General features: G+C 48.4%; 1 protein-coding gene across 1 annotated transcript; it reads right to left on the reverse strand.

Annotated features, from left to right (window-relative positions):
- Positions 1-527: 527 nt before the first annotated feature.
- Positions 528-21,793, reverse strand: Mxd1 (MAX dimerization protein 1). Its single transcript, XM_021190626.2, has 6 exons — positions 21,585-21,793; positions 21,186-21,282; positions 15,837-15,866; positions 6,467-6,581; positions 4,878-5,037; positions 528-4,520 (listed from the first exon to the last, which is right to left on the reverse strand). The coding sequence occupies exons 1-6, from the start codon at positions 21,655-21,657 to the stop codon at positions 4,312-4,314; spliced, it is 684 nt and encodes a 227-aa protein (XP_021046285.1). The 5' UTR covers positions 21,658-21,793; the 3' UTR covers positions 528-4,311.
- Between the last annotated feature and the right edge of the window lie 1,656 nt (positions 21,794-23,449).

Genomic DNA, 23,449 nt, shown 5'->3' on the forward strand with positions numbered 1-23,449 from the left:
CTGGTGTCCACGGAGGCCAAAGAGGATGTTGGATGCTCTGGGACTGGAGTTAGAGATGATTATAAGTCACCATGTGGGTGCTTAGGAATTGAGCCTGGAATCCTCTTCTGGAAGAGGATCAGGGCTCCTAACCACTGAGCCATCTCTCCAGCCCTATTTTGGACTACTTGGTAAATCTAAGGGCAGTTTGGGATATATATTCTCGAAACATCAGAGAGGAGAGAGGAAAGAGAGGAGAGGAAAAAAAGAGGGAGAGGGAGGGAGAAACAGGGAGATGATGAGAGAGGGAGAGAAAGGGAGAGAGAGGGAGGGGGAGAGAGGGAGAGGGAGAGGGAGAGGGAGAGGGAGAGGGAGGGAGGGAGGGAGAGAGAGAGAGAGAGAGAGAGAGAGCGCTGAATGGTGACACTTTCAAAGTCATCACCACAGAATCTCAGAGTGAACTTGCCATGAAATTAAAAGAAACAAAAAATTTCATCAACTCAGCCCTTCTCGTGGAGTCTGAGAAGTGGGACACAGGAAGACCAATGTTTAATAATGAAATAATTTATTTGTTAATGGACGGACACATAACTTTACACACAGCAAGGAGTCTCTAAATCATGATGGCTTCTAAAAACACAAGTGCTAACTGCAGCCCCACCCCCCACCCCAGCACCATTCTCCAGTCTCAGCAGAGGTTTACATTGGCACCATATTTACAGAAAGAAACATCTGGAAATGCACTTCCTGTTCTTCACCCGCGGCTCTCCTGCGGAGGCCATCCACCTTTAGAAAGATGGTTCCCCAAACTAGCCACTCACAGCAACGTACCAGAGCACCAATTCTAGGGACAGCAGTAGAGGCAAGCTTGGTTTTTAGACCAAAGCTAAATGAAGAATGCCCTCTTCAATCCACTGCCTTCCTAGACAGAGTAAGAACTCAAAGGAAGAAATCCAGATGCACCTCAGCACAGAGCGCCTTCCCGACTCTCACCGTTTGATTGTGAGATATGGTAAACAGTCAATTTCTTTGGCCATCCACGAGTGGAATCTAATGGTGCCAATCAACTATGTCTTTTAGAAGACCACAGTTAAAGAAAAGTATTAGAAGTATTGATGGATCACATTTCACACCACCTCAACCCAGGATCTCTGAAAACAAACCATGCTGCAGACTACAGTGCTCCGGGCACACAGCATGAGAGAGGCCAGAACACAGCAAAAGGCGCTGCACTGGCTTCTCCCAGAAAGCACTAAGTCAGGAGTAGCAGCCATTGAAATACCAAAGAGACAGAAAAATAGCAGGACACACACAGGGATGGTCAAGCAGGGAGACAAAACACTGTAGCCAGGAAAGAAACAGAAAGCAGGATGTGGGTGATAAATTACAGACCACAACAAAAGTGGTATTCCTGCCAATACAGCATGGTATAAAACCTTAATGTGTCTATATATGCTCTTCAAAAAATAAGTTCTCTCTTGAAGGGGCAGGGAAGAAGGCAAGAGGGAGAAAGTCCACAAAACTCATCGTCAAGTCCCCAAGATATTGCTAGAAGGTTTTGAGTATCATATGCCATCTCCTGTGTTCTTAGACCCCAAATACCCTTGGCCCCATCAGAGATGGGGAGAAGGGCCACAGGAAACCCAGGCTTTCGTCAAACACAGCAGGGGTAGATGAAAATGCTACTTTAAAAACAAACAATAAAACTCTTCCAGGAGTCACTGTAGGGTTGGGCCTGCCCAACTCAGGGATCCCAGCTGGAGACATTCTAGCCTTGGGTTCAGAGGGAAAATCTAGGTCCTGTTCAAGACCCCCAATGGTCTCACCAAGCCAGCACCAGTTCTTCAAGGGCAGAGGCACTGGTCATTGCTACTGATTTCAAGATACCTGGTTAGCAAAAGAAACCCGAATCACCACTTGTTGGGTGCAGGGCAGACATCCAAAGCCAGTTCTGTTTTCCCGATGATGCAGATAATTTCCTTGTGGCATGGGATGAAGTTGACAGCAAGCTCCTGTGCTCCCACTTGTATTGTGACAGTGTCGTTAGGGTACAGCTGAGATTTTAGTTTCAGAAGGAATTTTCATATACAAATATCCAGGTGCTTCACTGACTGACACACTTCTGTTCTTGTGCAATGTCAAAGTCTTAATGGCTGGGGTTCATACCTGTGTCTTCCTCACCCCCCACGACTTTAATAGAAAGGTTTTTCCTTTTGCTTAAGCAAACAAAAACCACCCTGGAGCCTAGCTCTTGGCAGACGTGCTGGTGACGAGTGAAGGAGAGGCTGGGTGGGAATTAGCTGCCCTGGGCAACACCTGCAGGTCCCCAAAAGCTACAGTTTTGGTCAGAGAAAAAAGCCTGCCTACCACAGTGACTCAGTCCAGCTTCTAGAGTCAGGCCTGCCCTTGGCAGTTAGCCTGTCAAGTGCTCTAAGAATACAGAGATCTACCACACACCTATGCAAGGACCAGACAAACAGGGCGAAGATCAAATGATCACTGTTTTATGTCGGGACAGTACACTTCATATTTCAACCGAAAGACAATAAAAATAAAAATAAAAAGCAGTTTAACTCAAAGACGCAACGATGAAAGCACAGAGAATGGCGGCGGCGCTCAGACGCCTTCTAAGTGGAATAAAGATGTGCAGAGGCTTGTTCCCTCCCCTGGGCAGCCCACAGCGTCCTCCCGTGGTCCTGACTTTCCGTTGGCTTTGGGTGCAGTGAACAGACATGATACCCTCGAGCTCTAGCGGGTGGGGACCCAGGGGCCCTCCAGGCACAGCTGTATCTAGAGCCAGGCCTGCCAGCTCCCTGGACACCTGCACTGTTAGGCTCTGAAAGGGGCTTTACAAACACAAACGGTACTCAAGCTGTGTTTCTGGGCTAAGTTTCAGCTGGTATTTGGAAAACACTCCAACAAGTTAAAAAAAAAAAAAAAAAAGCCAAAACAGGTCTTTGGGACCATCAAGGAACACATGCCGTCCACAGTGACCTTGTGAGGCTGGGACTATTCTCTCTGCCAGGGTGTGTGTGGACTTGAGGAGGGGTGTGTGACTGTGTAGCTGCCTGCTGCTGAGTCAGCTGTGGAGCCCTTAGGTGACACCTGTGGATCTCAGGACTGTCCCATTACCTGGTGACACAGGTTCGGCCGCAGAGCGCAGACTTTACAGATGGTTCAGAGTCAGTGAGAAGGACTCACCAGGGGCTGAAAACATCCAGACCTCAGAGTACGGATGCAAAAATATTCAGGGGAGTGGACTCTGTAGACAGCTACGTACAAAGTTTCTAGAACATCTATAAAAGCAGTCATAAGAATTTATATTGCATTACATTAGTTTATATAAAATGAATAAATAGTATTTATAGGTGTTGTGTGCCTTATGTACATACACATGTGCTCTGGTTTACCTTAAATAAAAATGCCACAAAGGGGGAAAAAAAAATCATCCTTTAAGCCATAGAGCTGGAAGTCTCCAGAAGGAAACTTCCAGATCAAAAATAACTTAGCAGGAGGGTTCTGGTGACGTGGGGACCTCCTGTTCACTGGCCACGGAGAAGAAATGTGGCCTCTTTCTCTCACAGATAGTGGCTACTAGCTCAGCCAGTGCCAAAACTCAGTTATTGCTGGGAATCCGACAAGGACGCAGGTGGGAGGGACCATGGGGACAAAGAAGCAGTTACTTTCGTCACGTGGACAAGGAGATCTCATCTATCTCTGAGGTAGGACAATGTTCCAGAGACAAGTAGCATCAACAAACTCGGGGCACGGGGGTGCCTTGAGACACGGAGCACACAGCGCCCCCCCAGAACAGCACGCAGGGGGCACACTGTCAGCACTGTGACCGGGCCGCAGCAGGGCTCGCTGGAGGTACTCTTGGCTTCTCAGTGCCCTTCGGCTTTGCTTTCAAAGCTTCCGTCGGGTGTCTGAGATGGAGTTCCCTTTGAGAGGTTTGTTTGCTGTGGTTTCTTATGTGCCAGACAAAGCTCTAAATTCTCTCCTGGGCAAGTACCATCGCGAGCCAGAAAACTAGGAAAGATCTCGTCAGTTGAGGACAGTGCACGGGGGGCTGCTGAGAGGTGACACTCGCTTGGGCTAAGGATTCTTGGGTGCTCTGAATTGACTGGAATGTGCAGTCTCTCAGCGTCGACATGTATGGACAGAGGAGCTACTGACCGCACTCAGGACCTCAACCCTATGTGCTTTCTGCAAAGTGAACAGAGCTGCTATTGGTCAAGGTGGTACATGAGGTTTGCGTGCAAGGGCGTCTGGACAGGTCTGGTACACTACCTAACCCGGTGAGGTGGAGAGGACGGGTGGGCGGGCCCTTTCCTATAGGACGAGGCCCGCCTTGTGCCCGTCCTGGAGCTTGGCTCTTTTGACAGTGGCACTGGAGTAGCCCTCATCACTGCCCAGGCTCTGCATGCTGCCTCGCTCGTCCGAATCACTCACGCTGCTGCTCCAGCCCAGGTCCCCAGTGAGGTAGTCCGTGCCCTCCACATCCACGTCCACGTCCACATCCACGTCCACGTCCAGCTCTTCTGTAGGATGAGACAGACACAGCCCTCAGTGTACCTCAGAGTTCCCTCATCCCTCCTTGGGCTCGGCTACTTAACTCTCGCAGAGGGGAGGCTATACCAGCCCTGCTGCTCAGCTCCCAAAGGCCAAAGCCCTGTCTTTTATAGTTTTTACTGCACTTTCATCTAGTGTGTATGTGCAGGCTAGAGAGCCACTTTTAGGAGTTGGTTTTCGCTTCCACTGCTACATCCAGGGTTCCAGCTCAGGCTTAGCTGCAGGTACCTTAACCCACTGAGCTGTCTTGACAACTCCTATGAGCCCTAGCTTATCTGCTCTGGGGTTGGCTCTTGCCTGAAGCCCTTCTGGTAGGTGCGACTCACCCCTATCAGAGTCGGAGCGCTCCGAGGACACAACGGAGCCCACGCTGTCCATCCGAGTCCTCTCAGCACCCAGCTTCTCCAGCCGCCGCTTCAGGTGCCGCTGCTCCCGCTGAAGCTGGTCTATTTGGTGGACAGCTTTTCTGTCACAATCTTCAAGTTTCTGCAAGTCAAAGGGGTGGTTGTTGGAGCCAATGGGTATTCTACACAAGCAAAGAGCCTGTACCTGCCCCAACAGCAGGAAAATGAGCTACACATCCCTGGGAGGCAGGTGGCGTGTCCCTTGTCATCTCTCCTAGAGCAGGAGTTGGCTGGTCAGTCACCATGGGCTCTGTCTAACGTCAGTAGTCATGTGCTGTGGGGCTGGCCTGTCATGGAGATGCAGGGAGAATTGGAGAGTTTCAGCCACCATCTGAACACCCCTCAGAACTGAAAGCCACATGGCACATGAGCTACAAAGCACTTCTGTTTAAAAAGAGGTTGATCCCAGCACAGTCCCCATTACAAAGTGAGTTCTCATGCCACGAAAACCCCAACTAACCTCTGTTGTTACCAGGAGAGCAGAGCCATTTTAAAGTCCCGACTTGGAACCATCCAGAGGTATCTGGACGCGTGATTCCACAGACAACTTATTCTTACAAATCTGCCCCCAGCTCTCAAATTCGGCAGATAATTAACCAAAGTGTTTAATTGTAGCGGTTTTGTGGAAGCTCTACTGAGGCTCTCCCAGGGCTGTCTGTATGCAGGCCGCTAGCTGTTAGTAAGCTGGTATGTGTCTAACCACGCTCTAGCTGAATGGCCATGCTGGTTCTGGTTCAGTAGTGCACAGAGTCAGCAGAGAGGTCAGGAGGTGCTCGGGACACATGTATGTACAAAGACCTGGTTCCCATGGAGCTACATTACCATTCTGGAAATACCCAGCCATCACATAGGACACTGATAAATGTGGCCCATGTCAGTCAGCGAGTCAGGGATCCCCTGACAGGAAAGGGCAGCAGAGATTTCTGGCACTGGGAGCCAGCCCTGTGCAGAGACCTACAGCATGAGGAAAGGTTATGCATAAAGGAGTGAGGGCAAGGTACCACAGAAGGAATGGCAGGTATGATGGCCCTGCCTCTAGAACACAACAAGACAGGAATGGAGAGGGCTGCAGTAGGCAGTGTACCCTGCCATGTGGCTACAGGGGCAGGAAGAGACCTGGTAACAGTTTGTCCCAAGTCCCCGAAGCATTTAGAGTAACTGAGCTACAACAGATGCATGTGTGTGCGCGTGCACGCATGCGTGTCCATGTGTGGTATGTGTGTGTTATACAGCATGTAGGAGTCTGTGGGTTCTCCTTCAGTCGACAGTGGTGGGTGCAAACAGGGGCAGGTCTGGATGTGAAATGCTTAGATTCTGGTGATGGTGGGGATCCCAGTAGCTAGAGGCACCAGGGCCTGAATTTCTGACTGGACCCTTTAACTGGGTTTGGGAGGCAGGTGGGAGGAGCCCAGAGACCATCCTGGAGACACATTTTCATCTATCTGTCCCTCATGCAGCTCAGATACCCTTGCCAGGTCAGAAGGGGTGGGGCAGCAGGACAAGGCACCTACCTTTATGTGCAATTTGGCTTTTGTCAGCAAGCTCAGGGTGGTGTGTCGGCTTGACTCAGGGCCCAGCGGTACCAATCCCTTTAGCTTCTCTAGGCACAGGCGAAGGTGAGCACGCCTGTGAAAATAGGAGCATAGCAGCACTTGAGACCCCCATAACAGGCTCTGAAGTGCATGACTGCCCAGCTCAGCAAAGGCTGGAGCCAGCAATGATAGTGTGGGAGGTCAGGCACCTGCGCTGAACCCAGTGAGAAGCAGAACTCGGGGTTTCTAGGTTGACTCCATTTGTAACTCTGGGGGCTTAGGTATAAATAAAATCTGCTCCATTAGGAACTTTCTAAAGTCAGGTACTCCTGAGTCAGAAAGTCCTCAACCTGCACTTCTCTTTCTAAGTCACTGAATATATATCATTGCTGTGCATAGAATTTATAAGTTTGGAGTTATTCACTGAGGCATAGAGATATAGATATACATATAGATAGAGACAGAGGTATATAAATTAGCAAAGATGGACACAACCAAACCAACCAGTGCTGGGAACTGGTCAATAAGTTCAGGTACAGTCACATAGGAGAAGACTATGCAATTTGAAAAAGCTTGAGCCCAATCTCTATGGCAGTGATCTGAGCTGAGTACGCCGTCTGCACAGACATGGCAGGAAAGCAAGAATCCACATGCATGTGCTTCTGTGGACATGAGTCTTCAACAATTTATCAAAAACCAGTGTAGTGGCTGAAGAGAAGGCAGGCAAGCAGGAACATAAGGAAAGCAGGGAGGGGCGTTTTTACTGAAAAACTTTTGGTTTTAAGTTTGGGTTTTTTGACTGTACAAATCTGTTATTCTAACAAATATATCTTTTTCATATATATGGGACAAGTTTATCCCGGGCAATGCTAACAAATGTGTGACTGGGAGGACCCCTCTCTCATCCTAAGTGTGCTGGACAAAGGCCGATGAGGAGGGACCACAGCCACGCACAGATCCTGTGTCACAGCATGACCAGAAGCATAAGAATCCCCACGAGTCTGGACTTCATACTTCACTGAAACCTAGACTCGGTCTTTACTCTGGGATGGAATACGAGAAACAGACAACTCTGAGGGTTCCTGTGTAGGTCCACCACCTCCTTAAAGCCCTCCTGAGCACAGGGAAGGCCTTGTTTCTGGGCTTCCCTGCAGACTGTGTCTGTCTCTCAACCCTTCTCTCAAACTCTTTGGGAAGCAGAGCTGCAGCTAACTCACTCATGCACGGATGACGGTGTCAGCAGTTCCATTGGACTTTAAGCTTCTTGAAGACAGAGTCCATCTCATCACATCTACCCAGAGTCTGGCCTTGGACAATGCCCATTCCAGCACACAGCCAGCTAGACAGAGTGCCTGCAGCCACTGGGAAGTGTGGCTCAGACATCAGTCGGCACCAGCTCTGAGCTCAGGGAGCACAACCTGAGCTGGCAAATGGAAAGGTCTGGATGCTGGCTGTCAAGACCTGCCCTGTGGACGAGCCCACAATAAAGACTCAATAGCACTGGGGCCAGGAGGAGCAGAAGCTATGTGTACCAATCATGCTGTCAAAGTACTGCAAGAGCAGAAGCAAGATAGAGTGCACATATATGAAAATGCTACAGTAAAACTGAAACTGGCCAAGTCATACACTAGAAAATGAATACCAAGGAGACTCCGTGAGGGCTGGAGGCAGCTCAGTGGTTAGGGCATTTGCTCTTCCGGAAGACCTGGATTTGGTTCTTAGCACCCATTGTTGGGCAACTCACAACCAGTAGAATCTGATGCCTCCAGTCTCCACACACAACTGCACTTACATGCACATACCCACCCATGGGCATGCATTTTAAAAATCTAAAAGGAAAAAATATAACTAGTGACTATATGGTTACCTGACTGACTTGCACTAACCTCTTACTAAAGTTTACAGACTAATTGATTATATAAAGATGCTTATCAGTCTGCTCAGTATGAAAAGACTATCACTGTGTTCTTGTGATGTGGTCAGACCTGTCACTGTCCCCCTGGGCCATCTGGCTCCTGTTGCCGCTTTGGCCTGTGTCTAGCAGTACCACACTGCCTTGAGCCTAGGTAATAAACTTGGCCAGCTGCAGGCCCCTCCTCCAGAGGAGTGCTGTAATTGGCTCGTATAGACAAAAGGCTTGGGTCTAGAGCAGCTGGAGAAGCCATACTTCCACACTTACAGGCCCCACTCCTCTCAGCAAGCACCCAGGCCCTATTTTTTTTTTTTATGACTTTCACCATTCAATTGCTAATTAACTCAACTTTAGCAGAGGGGCAGGGGAGGTTGCTCTGCCACTTACTTCTCATGTGACTTTGAACTCCACCACTTCAGTTTCCTTATCTGGAGAATATGGGACAGAGCCTACCCTAGAGAGCCTCTGATACTGGGAGCAGAGGGTCCGATACATTGTATCCTTACACAAGGCTAGCCGATATGGACAAACACTGCTTCAGTCTTCTTGTCAAGCAACAGCAAGCTCAGGGTCCTCACCAGCAGGGGTGAGCGATAAAACAGGGAGGACTCACATCTTGTGTCCTTGAGACATCTAGTAAAGGAGCTAAGCCTTCTGTGGAAATACAGATATTGCTTATGTGGAAGGAAAATATGAACAAAGCGTTTATAAGCTAGTGAGGGTAACGAGGTCCCTCTGAGGTCATGTGTCTCATGTGGCAGCAGGATCCAGGTCAGGAGGGAGGCATGTGCCTCACTTTGCAGGCTACGGGTTCTGGCATTCTGAAACACACCCGCCTCCCCCCAAGGCCTTCACAAAGCAAAAGGTGGACTCGGACCTCGATGTACAGCCACACACACTTGGAGCGCTTACAACTCCTCCCAAAGCAAGAGAAACGGTACCACAGTTAGGAGTGAAATTAAAACAACTTGAGAAGGACTGACGGGAAGAAAAATATCAAATATTGCTGAAGGACAGGAAAATCTGAGTGAATGGAAAAAATCTGCACATTCCTGGCGATGACCCCTCAAAGCAAGAATGCCAGCCTGCTTCAAATTTAATACAAGTCCACAAAAACAAAATCCCAATAGTTTTCTTTTAATGTTGGAAAATCCGCCTAAACTTCATCTAGAAGATTACGTGTGTGAGACGGTCAGCATTTTGGAAAAAGAGGAGGAGCTTGCTGCACAGATACTGAACCCTTAGAAAGCTGCGGTGATTAAAGACAGCACTGGCATGGTAGCACACCCATCAAGAGAGCAGAACAGATGCTCCAATGAGAGCTGAATTCAGCAGACAAAAGACAGGACTGCAGATCCTGGAATGAGTAGCAGGACCTGCCCTGGGAGTGGCCTCCATCAAAACAAACCCAACAGATTAAAGGTCTAAATGTCAAACATGCTCATGTGCCATGGTGCTGTTAGTTTTGCTCAACTTTCCTCAGGCATGAAGGATGGAAAATCAAATTGCCAAGTGAGAGAGAAAGGAGCCCAGGGCTAGCAGTGCCTCACATTAGTGATCTGTCTATCCAGGAACAACTTCAGTATAAAGACCAACACTGCAGGCAGGAGCTGCAGACTCCAGTGCCCACCCTGAGCTTCTGGACTTAGTCGCTATCAAGGTCCTGTGTGCTTGTTAATATCTTTATCTTCTATAGGGTCTAACGTTTAAATATGAGCCCTACAACATGCTGAGCACTTGCTGGCCAAGGGGCAGACACCTGAGCATGGGCGGACACCATGTGGCGAATGCTTTGATTCTGCCACCCTTATTCCGTTTCTTGGGGGACTATAGCACTTCTTTCCTCCTGGATGCTGCGGGGATGCTGGAGAAGAGTGAGTCCCTGCCTTAGAGGTGTTTAAAATCAGTCCCCACTCAACACTCCTGAATGCACCCCCTTTGCCTCTTCTTCACCCACAGGCCCTCCAGAGCTCCCTGCATGCAGCCCCTGATAATCTGCTTTCCTCTAACTGGGTCACACATACACTAAACTTTCTATGTGCCCAGTTCACTGCTAAAAATAAAAGGACACCAAGGTTTCTGTTTCTCCTCAAGTGCTGGACCCCAAAGATCATACTGTACCCGTCCAGCTGATGGACTTAAGGCTGTGGCACCTGTGGAGCCCGGGCCCTCCTTCAATAAAGCACGATGTGCCTGGCCTCACTTAGCACTGGTGTTTTCCTTAGAAGGTGCCTGTGATTTCTATCCAAAAAAGGAGAGGGTAGGCCGTCAGTATTTTCTCTCCTACCATGACATGGTGTGTGCACAGGCTTACTTAAATAGCACAGACCCCTTCAGGATCACTGGGTGTACATGAGCTGTACAGTCTGAGGTCAGAAGAACCAAGTCTTACCAAGGAGTCAAAGCCTTCTTGGGAGTGAGTAAAGGTCTCAGAACAAAGCCTGTGAATTAAACAGAGCGTCTGGGTGAAGACCGGAAGGAGTATTCCCTCCTTTTCTTCTACAGTGATGTCTTGATCACGTGCTATAGTGATGTGTCACTAATTTGACTGAAGCCCCAGAAGAATCCTCATCACCATGTAGACAAATCTTGTAGAAACAAAAGTGGCACACATATCCTGTGGCACAGAAACAACCGTGCCTCAGATACATGCAGAAGACAACGGATTGTTTACTAAAATAAAAAAATATGTATTTGTGTCCCTTTAGTATATCCTTTCCAAGCTTTGATTTTAAAATAAAATATATTCTAATGAATACCTGCTAGGTTTATCTCACTCTGTGACTACTAATTCTGGCAAGGAAGTCAGAGGATGCCCTCAGAGTCCCAGGGAGGAAGGTTGGAAGTTGGATAAGCAAACAACATAGGTCTCTTCCCCCAGTCTCCAAAGGCAGATGGCACCCACTTCATGGGATGTGTGGAAGATGGTTCTAGTGGCCCTGGACTTCAGCACATAGTCAGCAGAGCCTACATTTGCACACCAATGCCTGTGGTGGATGGATGACTTCTCTGAATGTGGTCAAGGGTGGAACAAAGTAGTGAGAGTGGCCCCAGTGTACACCACACCCTGGCCCAGTGCACATCAGGCCCCAGTCGTACACTCTATGCCTGATCCTTTCAATAGAAAGAATCTGGCCATTTGAAAAGTCAAAAACCCAGGAAAACAGTTCTAGGGACCTACAATCATCAGATCATTCTCTAGGGAAACTACTAGAAAGGGTTCTCATGCCAGGCCAGGCATCACTGAAATCCTTCTGGACAAATTGAAAATATAGCATAGAACAAGGCTTCAAATTTCCACAGAACACACACACAAATCTTTAGTCATGAGGTTAGAAGATACTGAATCTGTAGCATCCCAGAAAACATGGGTGTCTGCCACTGAAGACAGGAGCCTGCTGTGGCACTGACTCCCAACCCGTTCACCATGGCTGCTGGGTCAGCATCTCCATGACCACAGGGCTTCCTGAAATGGTCTTACCCCAAAGTAGTTCCCAGACAAGAGAGCAGAACCAACACATGGCACGCAACAAGAGGCAGAAAGGATTCCTGGGCTCCAAAGATCAACCTATTAACTACAAGAACCAACAGCATCTAAACTGCACAAACCCTGCACACTTCTTGCAAGAATTGTGTAAACCTTATGGGGAAATGCTACAAAGCTTTGCTTTGCTTAGAGACACAAAAGAGATCTAAGTAAATTAAGATACACTCCAAGTCCTGGATGGAAACAGCTAGTAGCTTAGCATATTAGCATATGTCCTAGAACTCATTCTGTAGACCAGGCTGGCCTCAAACTCAGATATCTGCCTGTCTCTGCCTCCTAAATCCTAAGACCTAGGAGGCTGAAGTAAGAAGACACCCAACTTCAAGGCCAGTCTGGGCTATATAGCAAATCTTAGGATATCCTGGGCTACAGTACTGAAGCTCTGTCTCAAAAAAGGAAAGAAACATTGTCTTTAGAAACAGTGGCCATGGGGACTGGAGAGAAGGCTCAGTGGTGGAGTACTGGCTGCTCTTCTAAGAGGACCCAGTTCTGTTCCAGCATTGATGCAGTACCTGAGCACAACCGTCTAACTCCAGTTCCAAGGGATCTAATACCCTTTCCTGAACTCTGCAGGAACCAGGCACACATATGATGTACATACATACATGCAGGTATAATACTCATACATATACATTAAAACAAAAAAGTCTATAAAACACAACAACAACAAAAGCCTTGGATGTAAGTAGGAGTTAAGTACGCACAGGGTAACTGAGCCACCAGTGAGAACACTGGTTCCTGAAGGTAAATGATAACCCGGACATGTGTTTATGTGTGTCCTGGATCCTGTGGGGCTGTGGGTGCTCAACAAACACTGTCTCCATTCTACACAGCTTGCTTTCTTCTTGTATACACCAGGTATTTAACTGTTGCGCCCCAACCTCGGGTAAAGGCTTGTTTTGAATGTCTAAGGTGCCACAAAACCCAAGTGTATTCAACTCTGCAATACCAAAGGGGGTGGGGGAATCCCACCTTAGAATTTCTTTTAGGGTTGCTTTTATTTTGAGAGCCCTCACAATCTTTTTATATGTGGTTATCTGGAGTGGGGAGTGCTTAACTCAAGTCGTGTGACTGCTGAGTTTGAGCCCAGCATGGCATAAATTGGGTGTGGCTGTGTATTCCTGTAATCTCAGCGTCCCAGCAGGAGGATCAGAAATTCAAGGTCATCCTGGGCTATACAGGAAGTGTGAAGCCAGCCTGGGATATATGTAGTAACTCTGTCTCAAAAGGGGGTGGGCAGAAAAAAGAGGCTCAAGTGTACTAGGGGCCAGTGAGGTGGTTTTCTTCTTAAAAGCTACCACAGCCAGGTAGCTGTAAGAGTAGCTATTGAACCCCAATTCAAGAATTTCTTAAACCAAGCAGGCCTACAAGGGACACAGAGAAGGGCCAAACCCCAGTATCCTCTTCCTCTGGCCTGCAGTAAGCACGGTCGGCTAACTTAAGCGATGGAGGCCTTACTTCCTTCCCTTTCAGACCACATACTATAAACCAGGCAAAGACTTGTTAGGACTCTGTAAGCAAGACCCAAGTCCAAAAGGAACAGGAAGCAGGAAGGTAGAAATGACTCCCTGCCTCAAGCAAGACGAAGTGCCGATGGGAGCAGTCTGTGGCCTGTGCTGCCAGTGATGGCTTCACGTCACCTTCTGGAACTGTCTCCATGGCCCTTCTCGTGCCACAGCAGCAGCCCTTTATGGACTAACAAGGTGTTTCTGAGTTCTTCTCCTTAGACAGATTTGTTACTTCTGTGGCATGGGTCTGGCTGGTTTCACACCCAAGTGTAAATTTGTCTAGTATCCCACACAGGGCTCAGGTCTTGGACCATACTAAGCAAAAACTAAACATCCCTGAACTATTTAAAACAACAACAACCATCACCACCACCCATGCACTCTTGTATGCATACACAGACACACAGACTCAGACAGACAGACAGACAGACAGACAGACAGACAGACAGACAGACAGACACACACACACACACACACACACTGTGTAGCACTCTCACAGAGGAAAAAGGCACAAAATAACAGAAGACCCGGGAGTCTTTGCTCAAAGGATGCAGTCTGTTTTTCCTTTGCAGTGCTGGGATGGAACCCAAGGCTGTGCATGCCAGGGACGCACTCCACCACGGAGCCCTGGCCTAAAGGCTGAAACTGGATAATACAAATAAATGCCTACATAAAAGGTCTGAAAGAAGAACTTGAGGCAGACACAAGAGAGACTCTAAGGATGAAGAAGGGAGGCCACAGCTACCATTTTCTACCCAAAGAACATTCTGATGCGTAAACCCCGAAAGCATAAAGGTAGCTCTGACTTTAACAGCCAGCCACAGTCACAGAGCAATGCACAGGTGAGAAGGCCCACACAATGTCACACTCACTAGAAATCCTGTGAGGGAACAGAGCTATTGGTTTGATTTTCTTCCCAGTTCCTGCCTGCCTGGTAAGGGTCTGGTCTGTCTTTTTTTGGGTGAAACTTAAAACACAATTCTGACCTGACCTTCAGAGTCAGGGTCTTTAAAAGGGCTTGAGGGAAGCTGGACCACCATCACAGTAGACCTTCCTACTCACACAGGCACTGAGAAGGCCGCCCACCTGGGTGGGTGGCCTGCATGTCAAGTGGATGGATGCTCAGACTGAAGCAGTTCCATGCTCAACCCAGCTATGTGAGAGTCACCTGGGGAGCTTTGAAGGATTAGTGCAGAGCCTCAAGGCAAAGCTACTAAGTCTGAGTAGCTACCCAAGGGCTGGGGCACTGTTTGTTTTAAAGCTCCTCAAAGCATCACAGGATCAGAGAGGCCTGTAGTTATGATTGCCTTTTTTCCTTTAAAGAAGTCTGTACTGCCTGGCTGTAGCTGTGGATGCCTTTAATTCCTCTGGAGGCAGAAGCAGGCAGATCTATATAAGTTCAAGGCTAGCCTGGTCTACAGAGCAAGTTCTAGGGCAGCCAGAGTTAGACAGAGAAACCCTGTTTTAAAAAACAAAACCAAAACCAAACAAACAAATAAAAAATGTCCTTACTGGAGCTGGGCAATTAGCTTTAAATCCTCCATGGAGAAGGACAGCTGTGACTGGAGCGTAGGAACCTGGCACAGTGTTGATCATAAGGAGGCAGGGTGGACACACAGGACTCCGCTGCATTTGATTTACCTTTGTACATTTACATTTTTCCCATTAAAATTTTATTTTATAGATTCAGTAGACATAAACAGCTGTTCTCTGGCCCCAGAAAACACACATATATATGTATAATGCATCTAAGATTATTTTAAAAAATTAAAAGTTTTTCCAGTGAGTCTAAAGAGCTGAGAACCACTAGGCAGTGTCACTGAAGGACAGACGACTTGATATGGAGACTAAAGGTTTCTGTCAGGAGCAGCAGCAGGCCAGGAGAGTCAGCTGCTCGGGGCAAGGTGAGGTACAGGTGGCAGGCCCCTCCAGCCAGCGACAGTCCCTGGACCTCTGCTCACCATCTTCCCTACTTTCCATAGGCACAGCTACCTGACGGTAACTGCAGGTACGTATGCACGCGCACACACTGCACATATTCATATACATGTGACTAAGGCAGGGCTGCAGAGAGAACCTGAGTGTGCACACCTCATTGTCTGTGGGAGTCATCTGAAGGTATTCCCTGGGAGTGGGTGGGGGGAGGGGAAGCTTCATTTCCCAGGTGATGCATGGGCACCACTGGTTAGAGGCCCAAAATGAATTCCCAGCTCAGGGGTCGCCATTGGGAAGGAGGCTGGGGGTGGGAGGACTGAAAATGTGATGAGCACCTCCTCCAAGGTCCCAGAGCACCTCCTCCAAGGTCCACCTAGACTCCCAGAGCACCTCCACAAGGTCCCCCCCAGACTCCCAGAGCACCTCCACCAAGGTCTCCCCACTCACCTGTTCTTCTCCATCTCATTGTGAGTTGATCTGAAAGAGGAGCAAGAAAATAAGATTACTTTTGTTTTTGTTTTTTAAATCAATTATTCTTGTCCTTTTTTTTCTCCAATTATTTTTGCTTAGACAGTGATTTCAAGCCGGGCTGTCACCTTTAGTCCCAGAACTCAGGAGATAGAGGCAGGTGAGCTTTTGGGTTTCGAGGCCAAGCCTGGTCTACATAGTGAGTTCCAAGACAGCTAGACTTACATGATGAGACGCTTTCAAACACAAAAGTGACTTCAACACCAACCTAACTGAACTTCCATGTGAATGTGCATCCATGTGTGTGTGTGTGTGTGCGTGAGTGTGTTTTCCACCTTATTTTCTGAGACAGATGTTTCTCAATGAACCTCGAGCTCTGTATGGCTAGACTGGTGGTCAGAGAGCCCTAGAAATCCGTCTCTATAGCCACTGTGCTGGGGTCAGAGGTGTGCGCTCCTATGTCTGAGTTTTACAGAGATGTTGGGGACTCGGGAGTATACTGTAAGCACATTACCTACAGAGCTATCTCCCTAACCCTCATTTTAACTTTTTTCTACAAAGTTGGTAAGAGAAGGTAGATAAGCAGGGGTGGGGTTGGGGAATGGGGGATAGGGATTCCCTGGGTTTTTCTAAAGGAGTCTACCCAGGGAATCAGATAATTCAAAGTGTCTAAAATACAGCTCAAGGGTTGGAGAGATGGCTCAGTGATAAAGAGCATTTGTTGTTCTTTCAGAGAACCAGGGTTCTACCCCTATTACCTACACAGCAGCTCACAACTGTCTGTAACTCCAGTTCTCCAGGGGATCTGACCCTCTCTTCTAACATCTGTAGGCACCAGCTATATACAAGATGCACATGACATACATGCATGCAAAACACTCATATTCATTAAAAGATAAAATAAATATAAAAAATATAGTCCAAGGAACTCCAGGGACTTATTAAGAGGTATGCAGCCTTCTGTAAAGAGGAAGAGGGTCACTTACAAAACACACTTGTACAGTGTGATGTGCACCGGAGTTGCATAACACCTTTAGGTTATCTGTAAAGTCACGGGGGTGGCACCATACCCCCATCCTATGTCCTAGGGGCAGCATACACTAACACATGATGCTGTTTGGTTACAACCTATTTTAACTGGTAAAATACCCCTCCCCCAACTCAGCTCCCTGACTGAAATGCCTCCTGCACAACCTCCACAAAGATGCTGCTGCCTCAGAGCATGAGGAAAGCAGGGCCTGGCAAATTCAACACGAAGGCAGCAGGCTGGCAAAAGCAGGAGTTGAGATGAAAAAAAGGCCAGCTTTGTCCTCTCTGGTACTATAGATGAAATAATTGTACTACCTCACCCTGGGTTAACCCCTCTGTTAAAAATGGGAATACAAATAATTGCCAATAATCTAGAAGCATGGATCAATGAGGGAACAGCTATAAAGGTGACTGGTGAGGCCCAGATGAAAGGCATGCTGGGTTAGAAATCCACCATTAGTGCTCACGGCTGCCCCTGAGGACCAGGCCATGCCTTGGACTTCTAGAACCATGGAAATCAACCTGATTCCTTCTACATCTGAAAGCAGCTTCTTCATGCGGGGGTATGGGTGAGGAAGCCCAGTTTTGGAAAAGGCTGAATGTGAATTCTCTGGACTCTAACTGGCTCTGGTTGTGAATTCTGTGACCCAGGAGGTCACATGGCAAGTGCTCAGCTATGGATGGCAGCATTGGCACCACAGTTAAGTTTACTCAGCATAGATCAGGGAGAGTGTGTGCCTGGGTGGGTAAGAAGGCTCAGCAGATAAAGACGCTTGTTACAAAGCCTGATGACCCGAGTTTGATACCCAGGACCCACCTGGTGGAGGGAGAGAACCACCCCCTGAAAGTTGTCCTCTGGTATCCACAAGCAGGCCATGGCACGTGCGCACCCACACACACACAAACAAATAAGAGTGTAATAAAGACAACTTTTTCTTCTATGAGCACATGGGGAAATGGTGCTGGCTTTAAGCTCTGTCTCTAGGACTTCCAAACCAGTCTCTGCTTGGTTCACTAGGCTCTTTGTCAGTCTTCTCCTTTATAGCCTTCATGTGAAGGCGGGGACCAATCAAACACATGGCTTTAAGCACGTGGTATTTTACCTTTAACTGGGAATTCTAAGTTCAAAGTCTGACAGGGCTTTTTTTTTTAAATGGATAAAAGTGGTTAAGACTTTCCTGTTTAACTACAGAAGAGCACAGCCCCTGACCTGGGAGGACGGAAGGAGAATGAGCACCCAGGGCACTTCTATCAGCACAGCACTTTCTGGATTCTTTGAAGAGCTACAGACAGACAAACTGATGATTTTAATCTATATTTTAAAAATGCTGAATCCCCAAGACAAACTTTATCGACAAATCCTGTAGGAAGCATAACTCTTTCCAATTTTTAACTCAAGTTTTAGAAATGACAGGTTTTATTGATTACTTAAGAGTGTTGAACATGTGGTGCCTTTTAAAGGGGGACGGCCACCTAACAGGTGTGAGTGAAGCGTGCTCTCGAGGCTGAAACTGAGTTAGTCATTAATAAGCAGCAGCCACCCCCACTGATGGGTGAGCACTGAGGCTTTAATTAAGGCACGGGAGAATGCACAGATACCTTCCTGTGTCAGACCATTTTCCGTGCACTCGCCGAGGACTCGATAACTCTGGATGGCCAATAAGGTCAAGCTTACCCTAGAGCAGCAAACCCTAATAAAATGATAACTCAGTCAAATGCAGCACGTCAGAACGGCTGCTTATGTTAGGTCAGCGCCACAGGCACCCTAACAAAACAGTGCAGTGGCCAAGTCCCCTACTTCCTCTTTCACATCAGTGGCCGAGCCTGTTTTACTCACGTTAACAAAAATACTTCTAAAAAACAGCACAGGCAGAGACATGTGTACACAGCTCCAACTACTTAAGGAGCTGAGGCAGGAAGGTCATTGGAACCCAAGAGTTTGGGTGTAGCCATGGGCAATATGCAAGACTTTTGCCTGATGTGGGAATTGAATCCCGGGCCTTGCATGTGCTAGATAAGCACTCTACACTGGGGTACAGCCCTCAATTTCGATTCTAAATAACAACCAAGTGATCTTAAAAACAGAAAGAAAGATCCTATCTCTCCAATCCAGTCGTTATCTGGATGATTCCAAAGCAACTGACATTCACCATGCTTTTCTTTCTCTTTCTTTTTCTTTCCAAACAGTTTTAAAACAAACTGGATTTCTGTTCCCCCCAAAAGTTTGGTATCATGGGTGAATCCTTTTTTTTCTTGTTCAAAGCAAAGTATTCCCTCAGACTCCCCAAGCAAAGAACATAACATTTTAGCCAGAATACGAGCATGTTACTTTCCCAAGAGTTCTGTGGACTAGGAGTGTCTCCCTCGCCCTCTCACTTCACAGTTCCGATCTTGTGGCCCTGGGCAGAAGGCTGATTATGACGGACATCCAGCTACTCTCTGATGGTGCTCTCCTCCTCAAGTGAGGGATGGGCCAACAGCCACAGAAGAGATCACACCTACATAAAACTACTTGCTCAGACTTTAATCCTGGACTCTGAGGGACCCTTACACTACTGACTGTATCACACCCGCCCACTGGTTGGGAAGTATATGAGGAGCTCCCACAGACCAATCTCTAAGAACGGGAAGCAAGCCTCTTAGAGAAGGGTTTATAGCTTTTCCAAAACTCAGGAACTAGAGCCACTTTCAGGAGTGCTGTAGGCTAAACCAAAAGAAGGACTCCAGTGCTGCGCTTAGCATTTTTAGCTCTCACGATCTCTTAACCATCTTCTGGGACCAAGTCACTTCAGCACTGCCTTTCTACTCCCCGTTCCTCAGCACCCCTAGCAACCTTCTTACAAAGCAGGAAAAACTAGTGTTAAGGTATTAGAGCCTAAGACTGGTAAGGCGGACAATTCCTCCCAACTCAGGAGTGGTGATAGTAATGGCAAGAGTGGGATACATTAGCACAGAGACAACAGACAGCACACCACGCCTTTGAAGTCCTTTCCTGATGCTGCCGGCTGACTCCCGTCAGTGTGCACATGCTCCTTCAGGGCTGCAGTGCCCGTGTACAGTGCTGCTGACTACTAACACCAGGCTCTGCTGGATGAGAGGACAAGGAAACCCACCAGGTAATTACCAGGTCAGGTCCACCCTTCCGGTGCTTTAGTCAGGAGCGTGGCCAAGTGTGCTGCTCAGTCTATGATCCCAACACTAAGGACTAGGAATGGGGTGAACCAAGGACAAGGTAGATGAATCTGAGGCATGAGTGGGAACCTCCTGGGGTGTAGTGGTCTGTATTAAGCCACAGAGCTACACATACAGTGCTTGTGGGAAGTTACTCATGAGGGGCAGGGATGAGGATTCTAAATTGATGAAAATATCATTTTAGTTGGTAGGCACAAAGACATAATTGAATGGCCCTAGATACACAGACTCCTACCGACCTGTTAGTGGTTTTGTTATTTTCTGAGACAGGGTCTCACTGTGTAGCCCTGGCTCGTATGGAATTCCCTAGGTAGATCAAGCTGGCCTCCAAATCACAGAGATCCACCTGCCTGAGTGCTCCTGAGAGTTGGGATTAAAGATGTGCACCATCATGCCCAGTTACAACTAGTATTTTAAGAGCAAGGAGGGGGACATAGGGACAGTAACAGAGATGAAATGTTATTGTGGATCAGGGACTGTGAGTTCCCAGTCATTAACTAAACACTGTGGTGAAATTCACAGCTTTTGAGGGCTATAAAGTAATCTCTGAGGCTAACAGGAAAAGGCTGCAACTTGCTGACATCTTAATGTAACATGCATCTTCTCACAGAAGTAGGTTCTACCCTCAATCACTCTGCTCAGCCATCAGGAAGAGAGGTCACAATTGAGTCACCAAACTACTGCATTTAATGTACACGTTAAATATAAATTTCTACCACCTGTGTCAGGCCAGATACTTCATTTATAAAATCTCTATTAACAAGCAAAATCAACTGATACCATGCCGCATTTTTAATTAAAGGAAACTCTTGTTTGTAAGGCAGGCAAACGCAGTAACCCTGCTGCCAGTCCTGCCTGGAGCAGCCTCAGAGCTTTGCTTTGTTCAGAGGGTAAAAAGCAGAATTAATCTTGCTTTAAAAAGTCACAATGAAATGTTAGACATTCCTATTTTTCTCCTCTGTTTCCTCAACTTAAAAAGAAGGACTGCTTGGCACCATGAACACATTACTGAACCCTCAATGTATCTGTAGGGCTAGAATCCTGTAAGTCAACTAACAATCAGCCTTGGTCATTTTAGCTACCGAGAGGGGAACATTGAACAGTTACCTGCTACTGGTGCTGTTCTTCTTGGGCTTGTTCCTCCGTTTGAAGGCATCTCTGTCCTTGCTATATGGCAACATGGAGGCATACCCATGTTCAGCTTCTAAAAAACCGAGGAGTCCCGTTAATAAGTGGGCCCAGAGCAACTGACACCCTGTCCCCGCGTCCGTCTGTCTGTCGGAGTCCGGGACACCGGGCGGGAGCAGGCAGGCGGAATTCTGAGAACAATGCCTGCTCTTTCCTGGCGTGGACGCCCTCGGTTCGGAGCAGGTGTGGAAGGTTCCAGCTGCTCGCCGCCCCCCGCGCTCGGCTTTTGGGGCGCGGGCCCGGGGGTTGGCGCTCGCGGCCGGCCCGCGCCCCAACCACCCCAGCGGCCGCCCGCCCGGCCCGCAGCCCGCCGTGCACCTCTCTCCCGCCGCTCCAGGTAATCGGCCGCCTCCAGCAGCAGCTGGATGTTCATCCCGACGGCTGTCGCCATCCTGCACCCAGCGGGCCGCCTCTCCGTGCCCGCGGGCCACCGGCCGGGAACACCGAGGAGCCGCCGCACTGGCCAGCCAGGAGGGGCAGCGATGGGACAGCACGGAGACCGAAGCCCAGCCGCCACCGCCGAGTGTTTATCCCGACTCGCCGCCGCCCGCCCCCGGCCCCGTCCCTTGACAGGCCCGCGGCGGCGGCGTGCCTCATTGGGCCGCCCGCGGCCCGGCCCGCCCCCGGCCCTCCGCGATTGGGGAAGTGCCCGCGGCCCCGCCCCAGGGGCCCGCTTACCCCGCCGGTTGGCCGGGCTTGACAAGGCCCGGGCTCCGCCCCCCACGCCCCATTGGTTGCAGGACTCGCAACTCCGCCTCGTGCTTCTGCCTGCCTCCCATTGGCTCTACGCCGACAGCCGGGCCCCCTTGGGCTCTGCGGGTATTGGGCAAGTACAATATAGGGAATGCCGCTGCGCCCGCGCCTCATTGGCCTAATCCTCGGAAACCTCCCGGCTACGATGACGTCACCCTTCTGCCCAAGCAGCGGCCCACTCCCGTGCTGCTGATTGGCTACAAGGCAGGAGGGCAGGGCGGTTCCCCGCCCACTGGCCGCCGACCTGTTGCCCACTGTCTCCGGGGAGAACTAGCTGGGGACTCAGCAGATGGTGGCACCTAGCTCCCACCCCAGGGGTTGGGGGAAACCAGCCGGCTCCCCTATACCACACTCGCACCGAGTGACCTGGTGCATAAAGTAAGGCTGAACCCAAGGCCATCCCTTCTGTCCCAGAGGAAAACACTCCAGAGCAGGCCTCCCCAAGGCGACAAACAGTGTGCTCCACCAGCACCCACAGGAAAGCTCACTCTGTAAACACAGGTCCTTGAGCATCGCGATTTTTGAAATGAGAGCTTATTCGAGACCTACAGTGCAATGTCAACATATCCAATTTAAAAGGCAGGAATAAAGCTAATGGGTAAGAAGTCTGAAAATTGAACCGAGCATGGGAGTTTTAAATAAAACATATTAGTGTTGTCAGTATGCAGTTTTAGCTTTCTTTGTATGCATATGTCAGGTAATCTACCTAGAGGGTTCCCATCCCTCAGGACAACCCTGAGGGTTGTCATCCTTAGTTACATTTGCACATGAAGAAAGAGGCTCTGAGACAAATAACTTTCCTGTTTCTCCTAGGCTTGGAGAAAGACCTGAACCCCTGTAATCTCATCCACAACTGCCCAGGCAATCCTCTGACTTACAGTTATACAAAAACAAAACGAAACAACAATGACAACAACAAAATGGCAGGTATACAGAACTGCAGACAGCCACAGAACGAAATTAAAACCATCATAACACACAACAGATTTGGGTGCAATAGAGAGGCAATGTTGCCTGGTATGTCCAAGGATCTAGTCAAGGGCTCTATGCTGACATACATACTGAAGGCAGTTTTTCATGAGGGCATGGAACTTGGAAATGAGAATGGGGAAAAGAACCACTTGGAATATTTTAAAATTGTATGCTGTTTGTTAAATAAGGTTAAAAACTAAAGTATCATATGCAACTATTAAAGTAACCAACTTAATTTTCATAAATGCTTTGCTTCAGCCATTTTAACAGCTTGGGTTCCACACTTTCATATTTCCTCCCAAGTTTACTGTGACTATGTAACATCTTTTCAGTCTTCTCTTTCTGCTCTCAACAACTTATTTCAATCCAGTCCTATTTCAGGATCATAATTCTACCCCTACAGTCACTCTAACGGAAAAGCCACATATTTCTTTTTAAAAGAGTGGTCAGCGTTTGAA

This window comes from Mus pahari, chromosome 2 (genome assembly GCF_900095145.1).
Source record: "Mus pahari chromosome 2, PAHARI_EIJ_v1.1, whole genome shotgun sequence".
NCBI lineage: Eukaryota > Metazoa > Chordata > Mammalia > Rodentia > Muridae > Mus > Mus pahari.